The 16952-nt window shown below is 40.5% G+C and overlaps 2 protein-coding genes across 6 annotated transcripts in view; one reads left to right on the forward strand and one right to left on the reverse strand.

Moving 5' to 3' along the window:
* ZNF106 (zinc finger protein 106) overlaps positions 1-4361 on the forward strand; it is a 41763-nt gene extending 37402 nt beyond the window's left edge. For all 5 annotated transcript variants that reach the window (XM_072339141.1, XM_072339139.1, XM_072339143.1 and 2 more), the window contains one exon: positions 1-4361. In XM_072339141.1, coding sequence (XP_072195242.1) covers positions 1-57 — 57 coding nt within the window. In that variant the 3' untranslated portion in view covers positions 58-4361.
* The window catches only part of CAPN3 (calpain 3), a 25761-nt gene continuing 11272 nt past the window's right edge, over positions 2464-16952 (reverse strand). Inside the window, exons 9-24 of the mRNA XM_072339146.1 lie at positions 16774-16851; positions 16176-16336; positions 15444-15613; positions 14805-14816; positions 13456-13664; positions 12736-12772; positions 12115-12129; positions 11003-11104; positions 10310-10387; positions 9347-9404; positions 8710-8774; positions 7664-7732; positions 7036-7114; positions 6562-6678; positions 6151-6209; positions 2464-6035 (exon numbers count right to left, since the gene is read on the reverse strand). Coding sequence (XP_072195247.1) covers positions 6009-6035; positions 6151-6209; positions 6562-6678; positions 7036-7114; positions 7664-7732; positions 8710-8774; positions 9347-9404; positions 10310-10387; positions 11003-11104; positions 12115-12129; positions 12736-12772; positions 13456-13664; positions 14805-14816; positions 15444-15613; positions 16176-16336; positions 16774-16851 — 1336 coding nt within the window. The 3' untranslated portion in view covers positions 2464-6008. The remainder of the gene's footprint in view (positions 6036-6150; positions 6210-6561; positions 6679-7035; positions 7115-7663; positions 7733-8709; positions 8775-9346; positions 9405-10309; positions 10388-11002; positions 11105-12114; positions 12130-12735; positions 12773-13455; positions 13665-14804; positions 14817-15443; positions 15614-16175; positions 16337-16773; positions 16852-16952) is intronic.

Consider the following 16952-nt stretch of genomic DNA (forward strand, 5'->3'; position numbering starts at 1 on the left):
GATGCTGTGGGACACATTGAAAGACATGCTGAGGATGACAGCAGGGTTGACTCATGAAACTTTTCACCTCCCACATTGGGAAGTAATTTAACGTCAGGATTATTCCATATAACATCAGTTTCTTACTCCAGCCTTTTCTCTTGCTTTTACTACTTGGAATGCAAAAAGGAAGTGGGGCTGAAAAGCCTTGCTACAGAACTGCAGCTTATGTTGCATGCTGTAGCCGTAAGGGTGGCCATTTAAGAAGCAGCCCAAATGTAAGATTCTTGCAAGTTTTCAATTCATTGACAAATAGGAATATTTCCGTCCTCTTGTCTACCTTGTTTTATGAAGAAGTATGTTCTTGAGAATCTTTTGGAAGTGCAGAGGGGTGTTGAGAAGCTAGGTGATGATGGGTGCTGGTGTTTACACGCTCAGCTTGAAGCCTGTTAAATGTCTAACTAAAACATACCTGTTCTTGTTATATCTGTTTTTGCTGATTTTAATAAAAATCTGCAAACCAGAATATCAAAAACATCTGACAACAAAATCTGTAACTTGAGTATCCAGTGTGTACATATTGGCTTTCTTCATAAAAAGAAACGGTATTTTATGGTGAACTGGAACGAGTTTTTTAACATTAACTGTAATTTATGTTTTAATCTTTGTCTAAAAATTTCTATAATTGACACAATATATACGGTGACAGACTACCCTAAATATTACACCTCCTGAGGTGTTCTGGTGTCTTTCTTTGGAGGAAAGCAGTCCTTTGGCTGGTATGCGAGCAGCAGTGGAACAGTTCTGCTCTCATGCCTTACAATCTTAGTCTCTTATAGGTCCTAATGTGCAGGAAGGGAGGAACCAGTATCAGCTTTTGTTTCTCAGTGCAACCACTACTGTTGTGATACAGTACCGGAGTTAGATTGCTTATTTGATTTGGAATTCCGTAATGCTGTATCTTTATTGCAAAATAAACAAATAGAAGTTCAAAGCCACTATATATTTAAGTTCTTCTACTTTAGTGTTATTTTGTTTCTGTTGTGAACTGGCTTAATTTGCTCAGGCTGTGTGAAGTTCACAAAAAGTCAATAGGATTCTATTATATTTTAGTCTAAAATTCTCAAGCAGAAGCTGGGGATACAAAATGCATGTTTCATGGGGAAAAACAAACAAACAATCTTGTTTCCAGAAATGTACATAGTGGACACGGGGAAGCAGGTGCAAAGTGGAAGTCTGTTTCTACTTGTGCAGGTCTCTCTGCTGCTGTCTCTTGGCGTTGCAGACTTGACCTCATTTTTCTGTTGCATTCAGTGAAATTGAACTTTTGCACTCATGCTTTTTTAAATAACAAGATGAATCTGACAAGGAACTCTGGAAACTAATGGAACAATGGAACTAATCTGTCAAGGACCTTTTTGTTCATGCTTGACTAACCTCCTGCTTAATTAAAAATAAGCAGTTGTTTCCTTAAACTGTAACAGAAGATAAAGATATTCCAGTGTCAAAACTGAGTCACTTATAAACATATCCAGTGCTTTTCAAACTGAATGTACTGCTTTCAGTGGACATCTTTAACCACTTGTTCGAGACTTCATATGTTATCCATAGACCAAACGTATTTTGTAGCCTCATTCTTTGACTGCAATAAAGTCTTTTTAGGGCAGGACTGTGAATGAAGGAGGCCCGTGGATGTTCAGCTCTGCCATCCAGTCAAGAAACTTCAGGGCCTTCTTTGAAGCACACAGCTTTTATCCTGTGTTGGTGCGCAAGCATAATTCCTCTGTATTTGCTTGATATTGATGTTTTTTCTTGAGGAAGACAGGAGTAAAATAGGAACGGTGTCTGGTAGAATTCTACTTCAAATGTAGGAATTCTTGAGGTTCCAATGCTCTTGTCGTTTTTTGGGTGATTTTTTTTTTGGAGGTTTTTTTGTTGCTGTTGTTTTTTATTATTTTCATTAAGATGTTTGTAGGTGGGAGAAATAAAAGAAATATGTGACTTAGACTCAAGGCAGCTTTGAGAGTTTTATGTGTTTTTTTTGGGGAGGATGGGTTGTTTTCTGCTTTATTGCACTGGAATCTCCAAGTGTATTTGTTTGAGGTTTTAATGTTGGTGGGGTTGTTTTATAAGTAGAAGGCTTCGTATGACTTAAATCATTTCCACCATTATTGATATTAAATAATTTTGCTTTTTTTGAACCACAATGAGAGAAATGTAAAAGTGTGGAAGGAAACAATGTTTTGACTATTTGAGCTATTCTTCATAGGTTGTGATGGCGGGGAGCTCTGTGTTCTGAGGACAAGTATGTGGAGTGGTTCTATCACTAAACTTTGTGTGTGAGAGTAGATTTTTTTTGATACTTGGTGATTCTCATTCTCTCAGCTGATGACTTTGTTTTCAGGAACATGCAGAGATCTTTCTCCCTAGATGTTACAACAAAGACAGTTATTACACTTTATTTCCATTCCTAGTTAGTTACTGTGTTGATTTTTTTTCTCCTTGGTGTAAAAGGAGACTTCCTTTTCTTGTAGTTGGTGATATTTCCTTCTCTGTCCTTAAAAATGGTCTAATCCAAAATTTTGGACTTGGGAAGTCCAGCTTTTGCAGTGGTGTCTTTTGCTGGTTCATTGGTTGCTTCAGATCCATTCTCAGAATCATAAAATGGGTAAGGGACAGGAAAATAGCAGAGCTGCATGAGTGCTTATCAGTTTTGCTTTGTATGTGTTAAAAAAAGGTATACATATTGCTCAAGGGCTCAGAGGGAATATCGTGCTGCTTTGTCATGAGTTTGTCTCAGCAGGATTTGAAATGTGGTTGTCATGCAGGTATGAAATTCTGCAGATTTCTTTGTTCTTCTGGGGGGAATGCAGCTTCCATTAGTGGCTGTTTGTTTCCTCCATGTGTGGCTGCAGAAGAGCAATGGTAAATTGGTGTGTTAGATTGGCAGCCATTGATGAGATCCTCTCCAGGTTTGCAACTGAGGGTTCTGACTTGTGATATACCTCTGGTCAGAGAGTGCAGTAGTCTTGTTAAGGGGACTATTTGTGAAACAGGAGTGGGGTAATTTTTGCATGAAAAGCAGCATTACACATCTGAAGCCTGTGTTCAGGACTGTTTTTGTTTTGGGTTTGGTTTTTATGCAGTTGAAGAGTTGTGGGTGTGGAAGAGTGAGTAGAGTGAGAGTTGATTTTTACGGTTAGCTGTTTTATCTCATTAGTCAAATGTTAGACCGTGAGCTCTGGACTTGCTGAATGCTGACTGAATATGGCAGTCCCTTTTGGGGTGGAAGCCACCATTCTTTCCTTAGCAGTACTGATGCTGCTTATTCAGCTGTGAGTCCTTAATGTGCATGAAGTGCTCAGAGCTGTTGTATTTTGTGATGTGGAGAATGGGAGAGCTTTACTGAAACCGGTTATGTACCATTCTCTTCAAAAGTGGAAGAACGTGTTGCAAAGTGTTTATATTAAGCCCTACCCAAGCTCAAAAAGAAGAGTGCAAGTAGCATAAAATAATCACTCTAAAGTTCAAATGTGTCACAAAGCTGAACTTTATCTGACATTCTCACATGTGTTGAATCAAAAAACAACGTGAAGACTGGTCTGTGTTATTTACTCTATTTTCCTTCAAATCACAGGAAAAATAACAGCTAACTGACAGCACGGTGCTGCATGGCCTATTGCTGTTGCTTCCCTGTCTGGAATGGGCCAGAGGGAAAACTTGCATCTGTTGGTATGAGGATGCATTACATACCCCAGCTTCTGTTTGCCTTAAGGTGTGTGGGTTGTGGACCTTCCAAGCGGCTCAGCTCTGTGCTGTGCTGAAGTAGTGCAGGTCGCACCACACACTTACAAACCATGCAGTTATGCTAAATCTTGGTAAACAATGACTGAAAGCTCACAATAAACTCCAGGTTCCCAGAAACAAAAACATGGTGCTGGAAAGATTTTTTTTTTTCCTTCTTTTAAATTAAAATGTAGGTATGGATAATATCTTGGTTTTCAGGCCTTTAATGTACTGTCATTCATACATAGTCTTAAGTCGTCCAGAATTGCAGAACATATGAAGAAGGATAAGGAAACAGTCTTGACTGCTAATTGTAAAATATTTAATGGTGGAAGTAAAGAACAAACTGTGTAGGTATATATTCCGTCATATGCACCTGCCAGCTCCTCCAAGCTCATTTTGCTGCACATATGAAAAAGTTTTTAAAGTGGAATAAAGCAACATGGTTGAGAATTGAATGACTTAAGCTATGTAGAACATTTGCACAGGTTGACCTTGCTTTTCCTCTTTCATTTTGGTACGAAGCTGAGCGTAACAATGATGAAACTTTACGCAGACAAAAAACTGAAAAGAAAAATAAAAATTCTTTATATTGTTTATGGTTTGTCAGCCTGATTCTTCTTTGTTTGGAATAGAAAGGTTCTCTCACAGGGTTCAGTAGAACATGACGTTCCATTTGTGGCTGGATGAAGTCAGCCCAGGCTGTCCTGGAGCTGTATATTTCAAGCTGCAGTGGCCAATCTCCAGTGCTGGCACAGATGGCTGTTGCTATTTTCTGCTTGCAGGGTGCAGGAATCTAAGATGTCATAGGGAAGTTGGAAGCCATCCACCCAATTGAGGCCTCCAAGATGATGCACTGAGACAGCCTTGCTTCATGGCTTATTGCAAAGGGAAGGTCTAGAGAACTATTTGTCTTCCAGTCATTGGGAGGTTAAGGGCCAGTTTTGATTGCCAGTCAAAAAATCCAGATATTTTGTGACGGATAGACTTAATTTTTCTATGAAGACCAGAACCAAGAGCATCTACCATGGTTTTGTATGGAAAATAATAGCTCAGTGGAGATAACGTGTGGCTGTAACCCAGTGCTCCTAGTATTCCAGTCATTGTAGAGACGTAGGTTGGGTTAAAATGAAAGTTGAGTTTAAAGGTTAACTCATTACATAAACTATTATTGTCTTACTCTTTCAGAGGAACTAACAGTGCAAGACAATATTCTGAAGAACTCTATAGTCATGGGTTTATCTGTTTCTTAGTGATCACTCAGTTAAATGTATGAATTATCAGAATAATGTTGGGTAAGATGCCAAGATCTATTGTTTCAGTTTTGCTTTACTGTAGCAGACTGCTTTCTGCTGCTGCTTTTTAGCCCCAGGAAACCAAGAGGTCAGTCATTCTTTGTTGCCTTGTAACCACATGCATGAGACAGAGACTTTGCTCTCAGTAGAAGTTCTCCTGATAAAGTCTGGCCTCCGTGCCCTCTCTGTGCACATACTGGTTTTTCTATCCATTTTCATGCTGATCACTGATTGACCAGTTCTGAAAGCCTGTCAAGCTCGCGTGCTTTTTCAGTGCATTTGAAGTCAGCTGATGTTTGAAGTCTTATGCTGATTTCATGCTTGTGATAAAACTATACCAGCTGCTGTGGATCCTGAAGAATGGTGGGACAGCGCTCAGCATTCATTCCCCTTTGTTCCTTCAGAAATGACACCCTAAAGGTTAACATTAAAACTCAGTTGATCTGTTTTCAATTAATTATGCTTACATATGCTAATAATCTTCCTAAAATGGCCACACTGGGGTAAAACACCTCTTAAAATAAATTAATTATTAACAAAGACTAATTACAGGGCGGTATGAGACACCTCTGACTTACGCAGTTCAGATCCAAACTTAGTTTTGCCTGACCTGTACTAACTTCAGGGATGGTGCTTCCAAGTGTCAGTATAAACAGAGTAACAGTGCGTGCTCTGAGTCTTTAACATGCAGAGGAACCTAAATGCAGTCATCAGTAAATCAATCCTTGCTGTCGAAAGTAAATGTCCCGGAGATACTACATAAGTAGGTACAGGGAATGAGCACTGATTTGCTTGCTGGAGCACAGCTGTCTTTTTATTCTTTCACGCACATTTTATCTTGGTGAGCAAAAGCACGTATCTTGCAAAATGCTCGTTTGTATTGGGGATGGATAGAGTTCATTACTTCAAACAGCAACCTGGAGCAGGTCCTTGATGAAGGCTCTGGTATTAGGCGTACATGGTGAGCTGCAGCCACTAAGGAAGAGAAGGAGTTAAAGATCAGACCAACTTGAATGTGTGAGACAGTGGTGGGAATTAATAATGTAGTACTGGGATGTTGTGTTAGAAATACTGGCACAAAGTAGTTTACCTCCAGGACGTTGAGCTTTATGATTCCATCTCCATCTTTATCGAAGGCATGGAATGCCCCTAAATCAATGACAAATACATGGATTAAATTATTGTGCAAGCAAAGCGCAAAGATGATCCCATGCAGCAAACCAAATCATACTCCCACTATGTTATCCAAGCCTATGTGTGTGTTTACTTTTTAGGTGAGCACATATTTCTGCTATGCTTTTCACAGCTAATACAAGGAGATATGTAATGGCTTATTATCTTTTGTGCTTGTGTGGGATGGCTGTCATAAATTAGCACATATCTTATACTATTGAAACTATATGTAGGCAATAGTGCTATGTATAATAAACTCTCCTTTAAATATCAGTGTGTTTTCAGGCAGGGAAAGGGGCAAGCCTGTAAAATGAGGGCAGCCACTCACTGAACATAGCATCCAGTCTCACAAAGCAGCAGATGAAGCTGTCGAAGTCGATGTTCATGTTCTTGTCAGCATATCGCATTGTGATGATGTCATAGAGCTGGTTGTTCAGCCGAAACCCTGCGGGGGGACCAGAAATGGGTTTGATTGTTCATTATACAACATTAAAGAACCCACAGCTTAAATGAGAGCAAGTAGGTAATTTTGGTGGGTGACTGCATCACTGAAAGTTAACCTGCACGCATCTGGGCTCCCTGATGCACATCCTGTGTGCTTTTAGTGCAGTTGCACAAACATTACACAAACTCTGCTCAAGTTAAAAGGGTAAAACTGGGCAAGTGTGTGTGCTGGCTTAGTACATATTTGATTTTGATCATTTATGAGACTGAGATACCATGCATTATTCACTGAGAAGTTCAAGGATCTGCTTAGTTGAGGTTTATTTGGCTGTTGGGCATTGGACACTGAGGGAATTACCTGCATCATTGACTGCATTGCGCATCTCATAGCTGTTAATGGTTCCTGAATGGTCTGCATCATAATGCTTGAAGATTTTCTGCAAAAAAGGAAGGAGTACACAGCAGATGTCTAAGCTTATGCTTTTATAGGATGCACCTGCTGATGTGAGTGCTACCCTGCAGCACCTGAAGGCTTTGCCTTTTGCCTTAGATCACCTGTGGCTGCTGCTTGGCAGTCTGCGTTGTTCACACACAGCTCCCCCTCACTCCTGACATGTGAATTAGATCTGTTCTGTGAGAAGAAAAAAACTCTTCCCTCTGGAGACCCTCCTCATTTGACTTGAGTTTATGCTGTTAATCCTCTATCTTAATTGCCCTAATTAAGCTAATTGCAATGCCTGGCTCTATTTCCCATCCTCCTCCTCTTCCACATTGTGTACCTCCTCCCTTCTCAGGGGGATCTCCTCATATGAATGCTGTAGCTCTAAATGTTTGCTTAGGCTAAGAAAAGGCTGAAGGAAGATACTAGTTTTCATGTTAAAAGCTAGTTTTCAATTTTGGGACCTTTTTCGATTGTAGGGGATGTAATGAGGTCTGGTATCCCTATGCAAGCCTTTGCACTGTGGAGCTAGGAAGAGCAGCACTACCTGCCAGCTTTTGATCTTGTCCCAGAGGTGCCGGAACTCATCAAAGTTGATCTTCCCTGAGCCATCTGTCTGTGATGCAAGCGTTCAGGTAAAAAACCCCAATATTTTAATTGGAAAACTAATTATTTCTATGGGTGCCAGTGAGTGGGGGGGGTGGGGGGGATGAGTATGAAACTCAGCTCAGGATGCCTGAATGCTGAGAGAGGGCTGAATGGCACAGTAAAGTGTTTGTGAGCACTTTGGTTATTGAGAGTGTTATTTTGTTTTGGGATTGTGAAGCACTGTTTCCTTGTGTAGTAATAAACCACTAATACAGGCAGGAGACTTGCTCCTGGAGCTGTTATAATGTATGTAAAGCAGAGTGTTTTAGTGGCTTTTTCCAAGTGCTCCCACTGGTGAAGTTCCCCTGGAACTGCTTAAGATAACTGAGCTTTATCTTGGAATGAAGTTTTTTCTGCCTTGCTAAAATGAATTAAGAATCAAGCAAAATGTCAACTAAAATAATTTACTGAACTGTGTTCAGCATCTAATCATTATGGTTCTAGGCTGTAAATAGATTTCTGGTCTGGTTTGAATGTTCATAAATCATGTCTTACGGAACTGTATGGAAACATATATGTTTTCCTACTCAGGTAGGATGACTGAGTAATGCTGTATTGGAGGTAATGCCATGTGACATCTTGCAGTGTGTTTTATTGTACTTGCTCTGAGTGCTAAGTACATGGTAGAATGTGTGATGCGTTGAAAAGGTAAAGATAAGAGACTGAATTTGTTGGCAATTTGTAGTTCTGTTGAGATGACTTAAAGGAATGGTATCATACTTAGTTCTGCACTTGGAGATATTTTCATCTGCCAGCTATGCTAACACTGAGATGACCGCAGTCAATGTGTGCTACGCTGGAACTCTGCGTTATCTGACAACAGCCTGTAACATGCTGGTCTGTTTTCCAGCTTACTAAAATCAATCTGTGCGTGTGTGGTCAGGGAATAAAACTCAGGTGGAGCATTGTGTTATCAGGCACTTCTCTTTCACTGGCAAAGGATACGTCCATCAAAGCAATCATGCTGCGGCAGGATTCTAGTTCAAATCCGTCTGTCTTTAAGTCCTTATCTGAAATAAATGATAAAGATCATGTAAGTCAGCAATCACTCCTTCCTCTTAGGTAGGACTCTACTCAAAGTATATGCAAAACTGACTTAATTCATCCCATGAGGTATGAGTGAGAAAAACTATCTGTAAAGGCTCTAAGTAATATTACTGCTTGTGAATTGCAGGTGAGTTATGACCTGCTATATACAGTAAAAGCCTCTGGAAAACTCTAGTTCAATTTCCAGTTAACAAAGCAAGCCCAAGGTTTGAAGGCTGAAGATGGCTGAATGGGGAGAAAAGTCCTTCCCTCCATTAGGACTTGTTTAAAGGGACTTTGCAGTCTGCTAGAAAGGTTGTATTAACCTGTGTGGTGTTTCCAATGAACTTTTGCTCATTTCTCTATTATCCATACATGGTCGCTCATAGAGACCATCTCCATGAAAGTTTTCTAGCTAAGGTCTGCAGAAGTGAAAGTAGAAAATCTGTGAATTTGGAACCATAAATAATTTTGAGGATGTTTCTCAGTGGTGGAGGTGTATATCATATCATTGCTGCCTTTATCTGAGGTCACCAAAACGCACATTCGAACTCACGTTTTTTAACGACGTTGTTGAGAACATTCCTGAGTTCTTCAGCATTGATCTCCATGTCCTGGTGGGAAAGGTGGGGACAATACTGTTAATTGTAACATTCCTTATCATGACAATCACTATATGGATGGATATGCTGAAAGTGTGAAGTCTCTGGTCACTTTTCATCATGGCACATCATCCAAAATAGAGAGTTTTCTATCTTTGTATAATCTTTCTTGAGGCTGCAGCTACACCTTCTGTATGAAGCAAATCTAAAGGGATTGCACAGTATTTATTAAACAGCACTTGGGAAAACAGGCAGTAATTCCAAGCCACGGTATGAGCAAAAATGTGAAAATCTCTGCAACCCTTTAGCAGCCTCTTGATTTGTGCAGTCTTGATCTGTTCTGCTATCTTTAGTTCAACATGCAAACATGTCTGAATACATACATGTATCTATGCATTGCTTATACATACTGTGCAATACTGATTAAGAAATCATTAATAGCTTCACACAGAGAATTGGTCATTCTCTCAGAGAGCAGTCAGGTGCTGGAATGGCTGCCCAGGGATGTAGCGGAGTCACCATCTCTGACAGTGTTCAAGAGGCATCTGGATGAGGAGCTACGAGATATGGCTTAATGGTTTGCTGTAGCTACAGTAATGGGAGGATGGTTGGACTAGATGATCTTGTACGTCCTTTCCAACCTTGTGATTCTGTAATTCTGTGATAGTAGTGATAGAAGTAAGAGCCTGAATTTAAATAAGGCTCATTTGTACACAGTGAAAGTGAGTTGCATGTGCATATGGGCATAGCTGTGTGCTTAACTGAATTTCCATTTCATTTTCCTTAACTACAGCTCCCAAGGGAAATTTGGTGCAAGGAAACTTAAATTTTCCATCTTTTGAATCAGTAAAGAAGTTGGATTAGGTGCTGCTGTGGCTTAGCTGCTCTGCAGAGGTGGGGGTTGGTCATGTACTCACATCCCCTGCGATCTGTCGGAAAATATTCCTGAACTGTGTTTCTTCTTCACTCTTCTCACGAGCTTTTGCTGAAGAACGCTGGAAAGATACAAGTGAAGGATATATGCAACATTAGCTTTGCAGGAAAATGAAAGGGTCTGGGTGGTTCACTCCCTTCACACAAGTAAGCCTCCCAGTGATAGTGCAGCTCTTCAGAGGAACACGTTATCCTTATGAACTTCTCCACTTTCTTTCATTAAATGCATTCCTTGATGAACCTGCTGCATTGTTAATGTCCCCTTGTTGTTCTCATAATTCCTGAAACCAATCTAAATGATTAATTTCACCAATGGATCTTTACATTCTGATTTATCTTTTTTCCCCCATTTCAAAACATTGCAATGGAGAAACTTGGAGCAGAAGAGAAAAACATGTTCCATAGCTGCCTGGTAGACTATGAATTGTTTAGAGGGGCTCAGTGACTTTAGAGCATTTTGCAGTGTGGGAGGCCCTGTTCTGGAGACTAATACTGCATTAGCTAGCCTCACTGTTATCATTTCCATCTTCCTCAGACACATGCAGAGAGCAAGCCTCAACTTGGAAACTGTTAAGTATCCAAGGACACTCCTTTGTCCCATTCCTGTGCTCTCTCCAGCTGCCCTTTCATGCTGGCCAGACCAAGCTCTATCCCCGCCTTGTCAGTTGCTGCAGAACCTTTTTCTCATCTACGTGGGTTTTTTCACCATCTTTGACAGCATCTTCGCCTGTTGTCAGCTCCTTGTTGCTGTTTGCTCTGTCAGAAACAAAGATGATAGGCTAGAAGGAAGAGAACAGAAAGAAAGTAGGAATTACAGAAGAAATAGTGTTAGGGGAAGTATCTGGGGATGTCTGTTCTGTGGCAAAGCACATGCAGACAGATGAAGAAAAAAAGAGGAATTTCTCAAGTTACTACTATGCTCATGCTGAAAAGAGAAATCTGCAGAGTTTGTGTAGGAGCTTGTTCATTACATGAGGCATGTATTAGTTCTCTATTAATTGCTGAGGCAGGGAGATACATGCAGTTGTTCTGCTTTAGTATATTTAAAGCAAAGAAAGCTGCTAACAGATGTGAATGCGTTATCCTGGAGCCATAATTGCAATTGACCAGTCTTGAGATTAAAGTGTTATGTTTTCAAGGTTCTTGTAAGAAACAGAGTTCACTCTTTTATGTGGTGCCCTGATTTATGATGCTTTGTGGACTACTTTGGGTACATATAAAGGAGGAATGCAAATTGGAGTCAACCACTCTTCAAAAATCTCTCCCTTGTGGGCCTTTTTGTACCCTTCCTCTGGCTGATAATTTTTCTTGTAACTTGAGTATGGCTTTTTTTTTTGTCTGCTAAATGTACTGGGTACATTTAAAAGACTTAGAAGAACAATCCTGGACTCTAGTGAGCAGAAACTGCAGGGAGGAGGGAGGAGTAGCTGCATTGGGCAATGGAGGGTGTGTGTCTTCTCACTGGGAAAGGTGTCAGGATGCCTGTGGAGGATCAGGCAGGCAGGATAGTTGAGGAACTTAAAGGATCAAGCTCATAAGACTGAAAGGCTTATGCTTTTGCCACCCACTTAAGAAAGAGAAATACCAGATGCTATGGCTGTACTTCATTAGCTTTTTGTATAGGAAGACAAACTTTGCTGCCTGAAAATGGTCTCTTGTCCAGTGTTCCTTATTAACTAGATCAGCTTCCAGAAGCAGAGAAATCACTAATGGTAGCAAGCAACTCCTGCTGCATGCACTGCACATGCATCTTGCCTTCTGACACTCAGTGTGTTGCACGGGTACCCACCTTCCCTTTCTTCTTCTTCTGTACAAACAGAAACAAAGTAGGAAAAGAAGTGTTTTTAAAAAGAATTCTGGATTGTACCAGGTCACATTCTTAAACAGCAATATTTCCTTTTTTCTTTCACCTTCTCACATTTGTGTTTCCCATTCCTACAGTCAAATCATAGTCATAAGGGGAAAAAAAAGAGGGGAAAATGCAGCCACAAAGAAACTGCATGTTGGAATTGCAGAAGCCCTATCAAAACAGCCATCCATCTCCTCTTGCGCTTTATCTACTTGAATCAAATTTGTTATCCCTAATGGCTCCTTTTATTTTTCCCAACAAATCAGTGCAGTGTAGACTTGACTTCTGTGCCCACTTATCCATGGTTTCTTGGAGTGGCTTATGCTTGGCATAAGGCTTCTTTATGCCAAGAACAAATCTCAATCCTGGCAAAAGATTCTGGTCTGTCCAAACCAGAAAGCAGCATATATGAAGTGCTAATAGGAATATCTTGATGGGAATATGTGGGAATATGTTAAAGGAGCTGTCATGTGGCTGCAAATGGTTTCTTGCTATGGGTTTCCCTATGTGTGACACTCCTCCCCTCTGTTCCCACAGAGAAGATGACAGGATGGTACTTACCGATGGGCGATCTGCCTCAATCATGTTTTCAACCTCCCTAAAAGAAAGCAGACAGTAAATAAATCAGGAAGGTGTCTGTTTCCAACACTGTTTATTTCTGTATGTGGTTTGTAAGCAGGCAGCGGTGTGGGCTGACTTCCAGGCATTACAGCTCAGACTCTGGATGTAGTTTTTCTGAGTTTGAGCTGAGCATCCTGAGTACTGCTTCCAAGAACACTGCTGCTGGCTTTATTCTTATTATATATAGCCTTGGCATCACTGAATCTCGACGGGGGGAGCAAACCAGTTTTTTGGCCTAAGCAAAGAGATACTAGCTGCAGTTTGAGCTCCGGGAAGCTACTTAAAGAGCAGGATGGAAAAGAAATAACACTTATTTCTGAATTTTGTTCATGACCAAAATTAGATCTGTCACAGTGATCTATCTGGCAAAAAAAATCCATATGGGATATAGCAGTGGCATATAGCATTTAAAAAAACCAAACGTTGGTTTTCATTATAAAAATAGCAGAAAGTGTGTTCACAAAGGATATCCTGTCAGTAGTCCCCAGTGTCTCCAATGGAAATTCAAAACAGGTTTTTGTTAAACTACAAGGTAACTGTGGGGATGTGAGTGTGCCTCTTGAAAATTAAGAGTAGAGTGTTGCAAGTAGGGAACACAACTGTAACAGAGTAGTGAGCTCAGTTCCCCCTTTAGAGCCAGATGAAAGATCTGCAACTTACTCTGAAAGACTTCTTTTCTCTGAGAAAACCCTCAGGATGAATTCTCCTTCCTGGTGAGGTTCATATGTGGATGGGATGATGACATACTCGCTGGGAGGCAGCCGGAAGCGCTCAGAGATTTCTCGCATGTTTATATAGGTCTTACTTCTAGCTTTGGAAGCATTGTAGAGGAAAAAATCCTTTTGCAAGTGGTGCTTAGTACCGTGCATCTGCAGAACAATGGAGTCAATTGATCTTCAAGGAAGTCTTACCTGTTGCCCAGGTAGCTTGTCATGCAGACAGCAGGTGGGACAGAAAACACAAAGGAAGCAGTGGCAGCTTAGCAAGCAGGGATTTGATGGGGGCTGCTAGCTGTTATCAGTTACAGAATCTGTCACCTTATAAGTTGCTGCTAGCTGGGTTTAGTTGGCTTCTGAGAGCTGCCCAGCATGCCACATAGAGACTGCTGGCTGGCTGTTCTGCTGCGTCCATGATTTTATCTGTTTTGTTGGATGCTAATGGCATGTAACTGAAGCTCAGTTACTTATCTCTGAGGGTGGTGTGGCAAGGAATGGTATATGCAGGCTCCTATCTACTGCACAGTAAGGTGAAGGTGTTTTCAGTGGTAACTTACCTGGAAAAATATGAATTCTGTATCTACCAAAGAGACACTGCACTCATTTAAGTGTGAAAAATAAGTTGGTGATTGTGGACTAAGAACAAGTGCTTGCAGTTGCTTTCTACAGAATTAACTGTCTGTAAAATAGGTTTGCAAACACAACAATTCAAATGGTCATCTTTGTATTTTCCAGTGAAAGCTTTTATGTGAACTCGCTTGCAAACTTGGTGGTACCAATGATTCAGCTATTGACAGGCTCAGAAAAATTCAGTCTGTGCACTTCTGTTTTCTTCAATGGCTGAAAACACCATTTGTTGACAGTAACAACAAAAAAAATCTGATACTGTAGAGCAAACTCTAGGGCTGCAGGTTTTAAGTTGCTGGCATTTTTTGCAGGAGGAAACAGATCTGCTTTAGGGGTCTTTGTGGAGTGTGGTGTCTTAAGTGCTAGCTGACAATTCTTTCTATAGTCCAGGTTCACTATGGGACAGTGAAAGCAGTGGCCAGCTCACATACAGAACAGAAAAGGACTGAGTGCAGATGAAAACAAAGTACGAGTGAGAAAGAATGTAAAAGGACTGTGAAAATGTTACTAAACACTCAAAGCATAATGGTTAGCAGTTTCACTTCTGTAACATCCCTGAAAACAAACTTGAATGGACAGTTTCCCACTGACTTACAGACAGGAGCAACAGTGACACTAGCTGTGAGCATACACCAAGTTGTCAGTCTGTCCCCATTCAGCTCATACCTCTTTGGGTACCTTAGGGAGTAACAAAGAGAAGAAACAGAAGTTCTAGGTGAGTCTACTTGCTTATAAATCTAACAGTAGGGATATCTGGAGTTGTAGCTAGTCATTACATTACCTCAATTTCTACAAGTTTTCTAAGAAAATTCCCCCTTCCTTTCTCGATTTCTTGTGATCTACACAAGATCCATTGAGATCTGAACCAAATATTTTTGTGCAAAGAACCTAGTAAATTGACTTCTACCTGAAGTCACTAGAGGGACAGATGTTGATGACTACTTTTGTGTCTTGGCTGTTTCCCTCTTTACACGGTTCTGCCAATTAGATGTTTAGTTTCAGCGTGGATTAAGGAAGTGTGGAGACTGACGTAGATATGCAGAAGAATATGCTAAAATCTGACATAAAATCACCATAAAAACCTAATAAGTGCATTACTTCCAGGTGCAATAAACCCTAAATTTACTATGGGCTAAATGGCACCAAAGCTTTGAATTTTTTTTTTTTTTCCTCTCTTCCACATTTCCTTGCAAAGGAGAAACTGCAATTCATGTAGTCAGGATGAACAGTTCAATGACTCCCTTAGTAAACATGTACTTTAAGGGTTGGGAACCTGGCACTAAGAACAAGGTCTAGAACTAGTACCTCATAGATGGCAAAGCCAATGGTGTAGAGGTTGGCTCCCAGCTTGCGTTCTTTCCTCCTGTTTTTCTGCATCAGTGCTACCAAAAAGCTGCAGATAACCTCTTCATCTTCGGGATCATCATCTTCCTCTAGGAGTTTCAGGCGATACTGGGGATTGGTCCAAAATGTATCTGTGAAATGCCATCAACAATCCAAAGCAAAATAAAATCTTCAGTTTTCTAACAATACTTTTGACCAAAGGAAACTTTTACTATTCTCTGTCTGTAGTTCCTGAGGGAAAGGATAAAGCCAGGCTTTTATTTTCATAAATATAATGTATATATTTTTATGTGTTTGAGGGTTTATATAGTTCTAACAACTGTATAGCAAAGGATTTAAAGTGAAGAACTGGCATTTGATAAACTTTCAGAGAATCTAAATGTAGCAGAACTTACCAGAGAATTTCCAAAGTCAAATCTAGCTGATAGAGTGAAATTGATACCTCTTACCTGCAGTGCAAAGTATTCAAACAAGAATTCATCTTTGCCAGGTTTGCCTTCTGGGCTTATGAGATGCCGTCACAAACACAGTGACAGAAGATAACTAGATAGAAAATCAATGTGACTTGTGCATTGAGGAATCAAAGCTTTCCTTCGGTGGCTGAGTATTGATTGGGCTGTAGTGTGATTTAGCCTATGGGATGCAGTATAGCCCCCATCAGAGAGGTGGTATCTCATAAGACTCACTGCTCACCTGGATAATTGCGGCATCCTCCAGCTGAGCAGCCTCTCACCCAGCGCCCTTCATTGACTGACACAGTCCAGGTCTGAAGCTTATCAGCTTCCAGAGTGTCAGGTGTGAGGTTGCAGATTTCAAGTTTTGTGAAATGCCTCATGAAATCTTCAAATGATATCCTGGAACAATTGAAGGGAAGCTGAATTTGCATGGTCAGTAGTTGTCTGAAAGATATACTGTTCCTAAAGAGGTAATGGAGAGTGACCCATATTACAGCTTCTACTAGTACACTTTTGCAGTGGGAGCTCCAGTTTCCTAATGAGTTAAGCCTATTGGGCAATTAACCCAGGTTTCAGCTCCAAACTAGGGAACAATGGAGTGAGGGTACAGATCATAGGAAAGGGGATGGAGAGCTTGTGAAATATGGGATAATTAGATGGGCTATGGGACTCAATATACTCTGGTGGGAGAGTGATTACAAAGCAAGGCTTGTTGGGGAACATGAAGGAATTAATGCATTGTTTTATCACATTTAAGTCCCATAGAGTGACCAATTTTTTGTAATAGTTGCTTATTTCCTATAGAAACACAATTTTTTTTTTGACAGATAGTTCACCAGAATTCCCCATCTTCCACAATCTTGTGTTGCAGGCGGATTTTCTCTTCTTCATTAACAAAGTTCCACTCTTCTGATCTGCAAAAGTGTAAACAAGCTACATTACATTTTGCAATGCCCAATTTTCATTTATATTCCTGTTCTTTTACTGTAAGCCTCAGTGAGAAAAGTCAAGCACT

The sequence above is a fragment of the Excalfactoria chinensis genome, chromosome 5 (genome assembly GCF_039878825.1).
Source record: "Excalfactoria chinensis isolate bCotChi1 chromosome 5, bCotChi1.hap2, whole genome shotgun sequence".
Lineage (NCBI taxonomy): Eukaryota > Metazoa > Chordata > Aves > Galliformes > Phasianidae > Excalfactoria > Excalfactoria chinensis.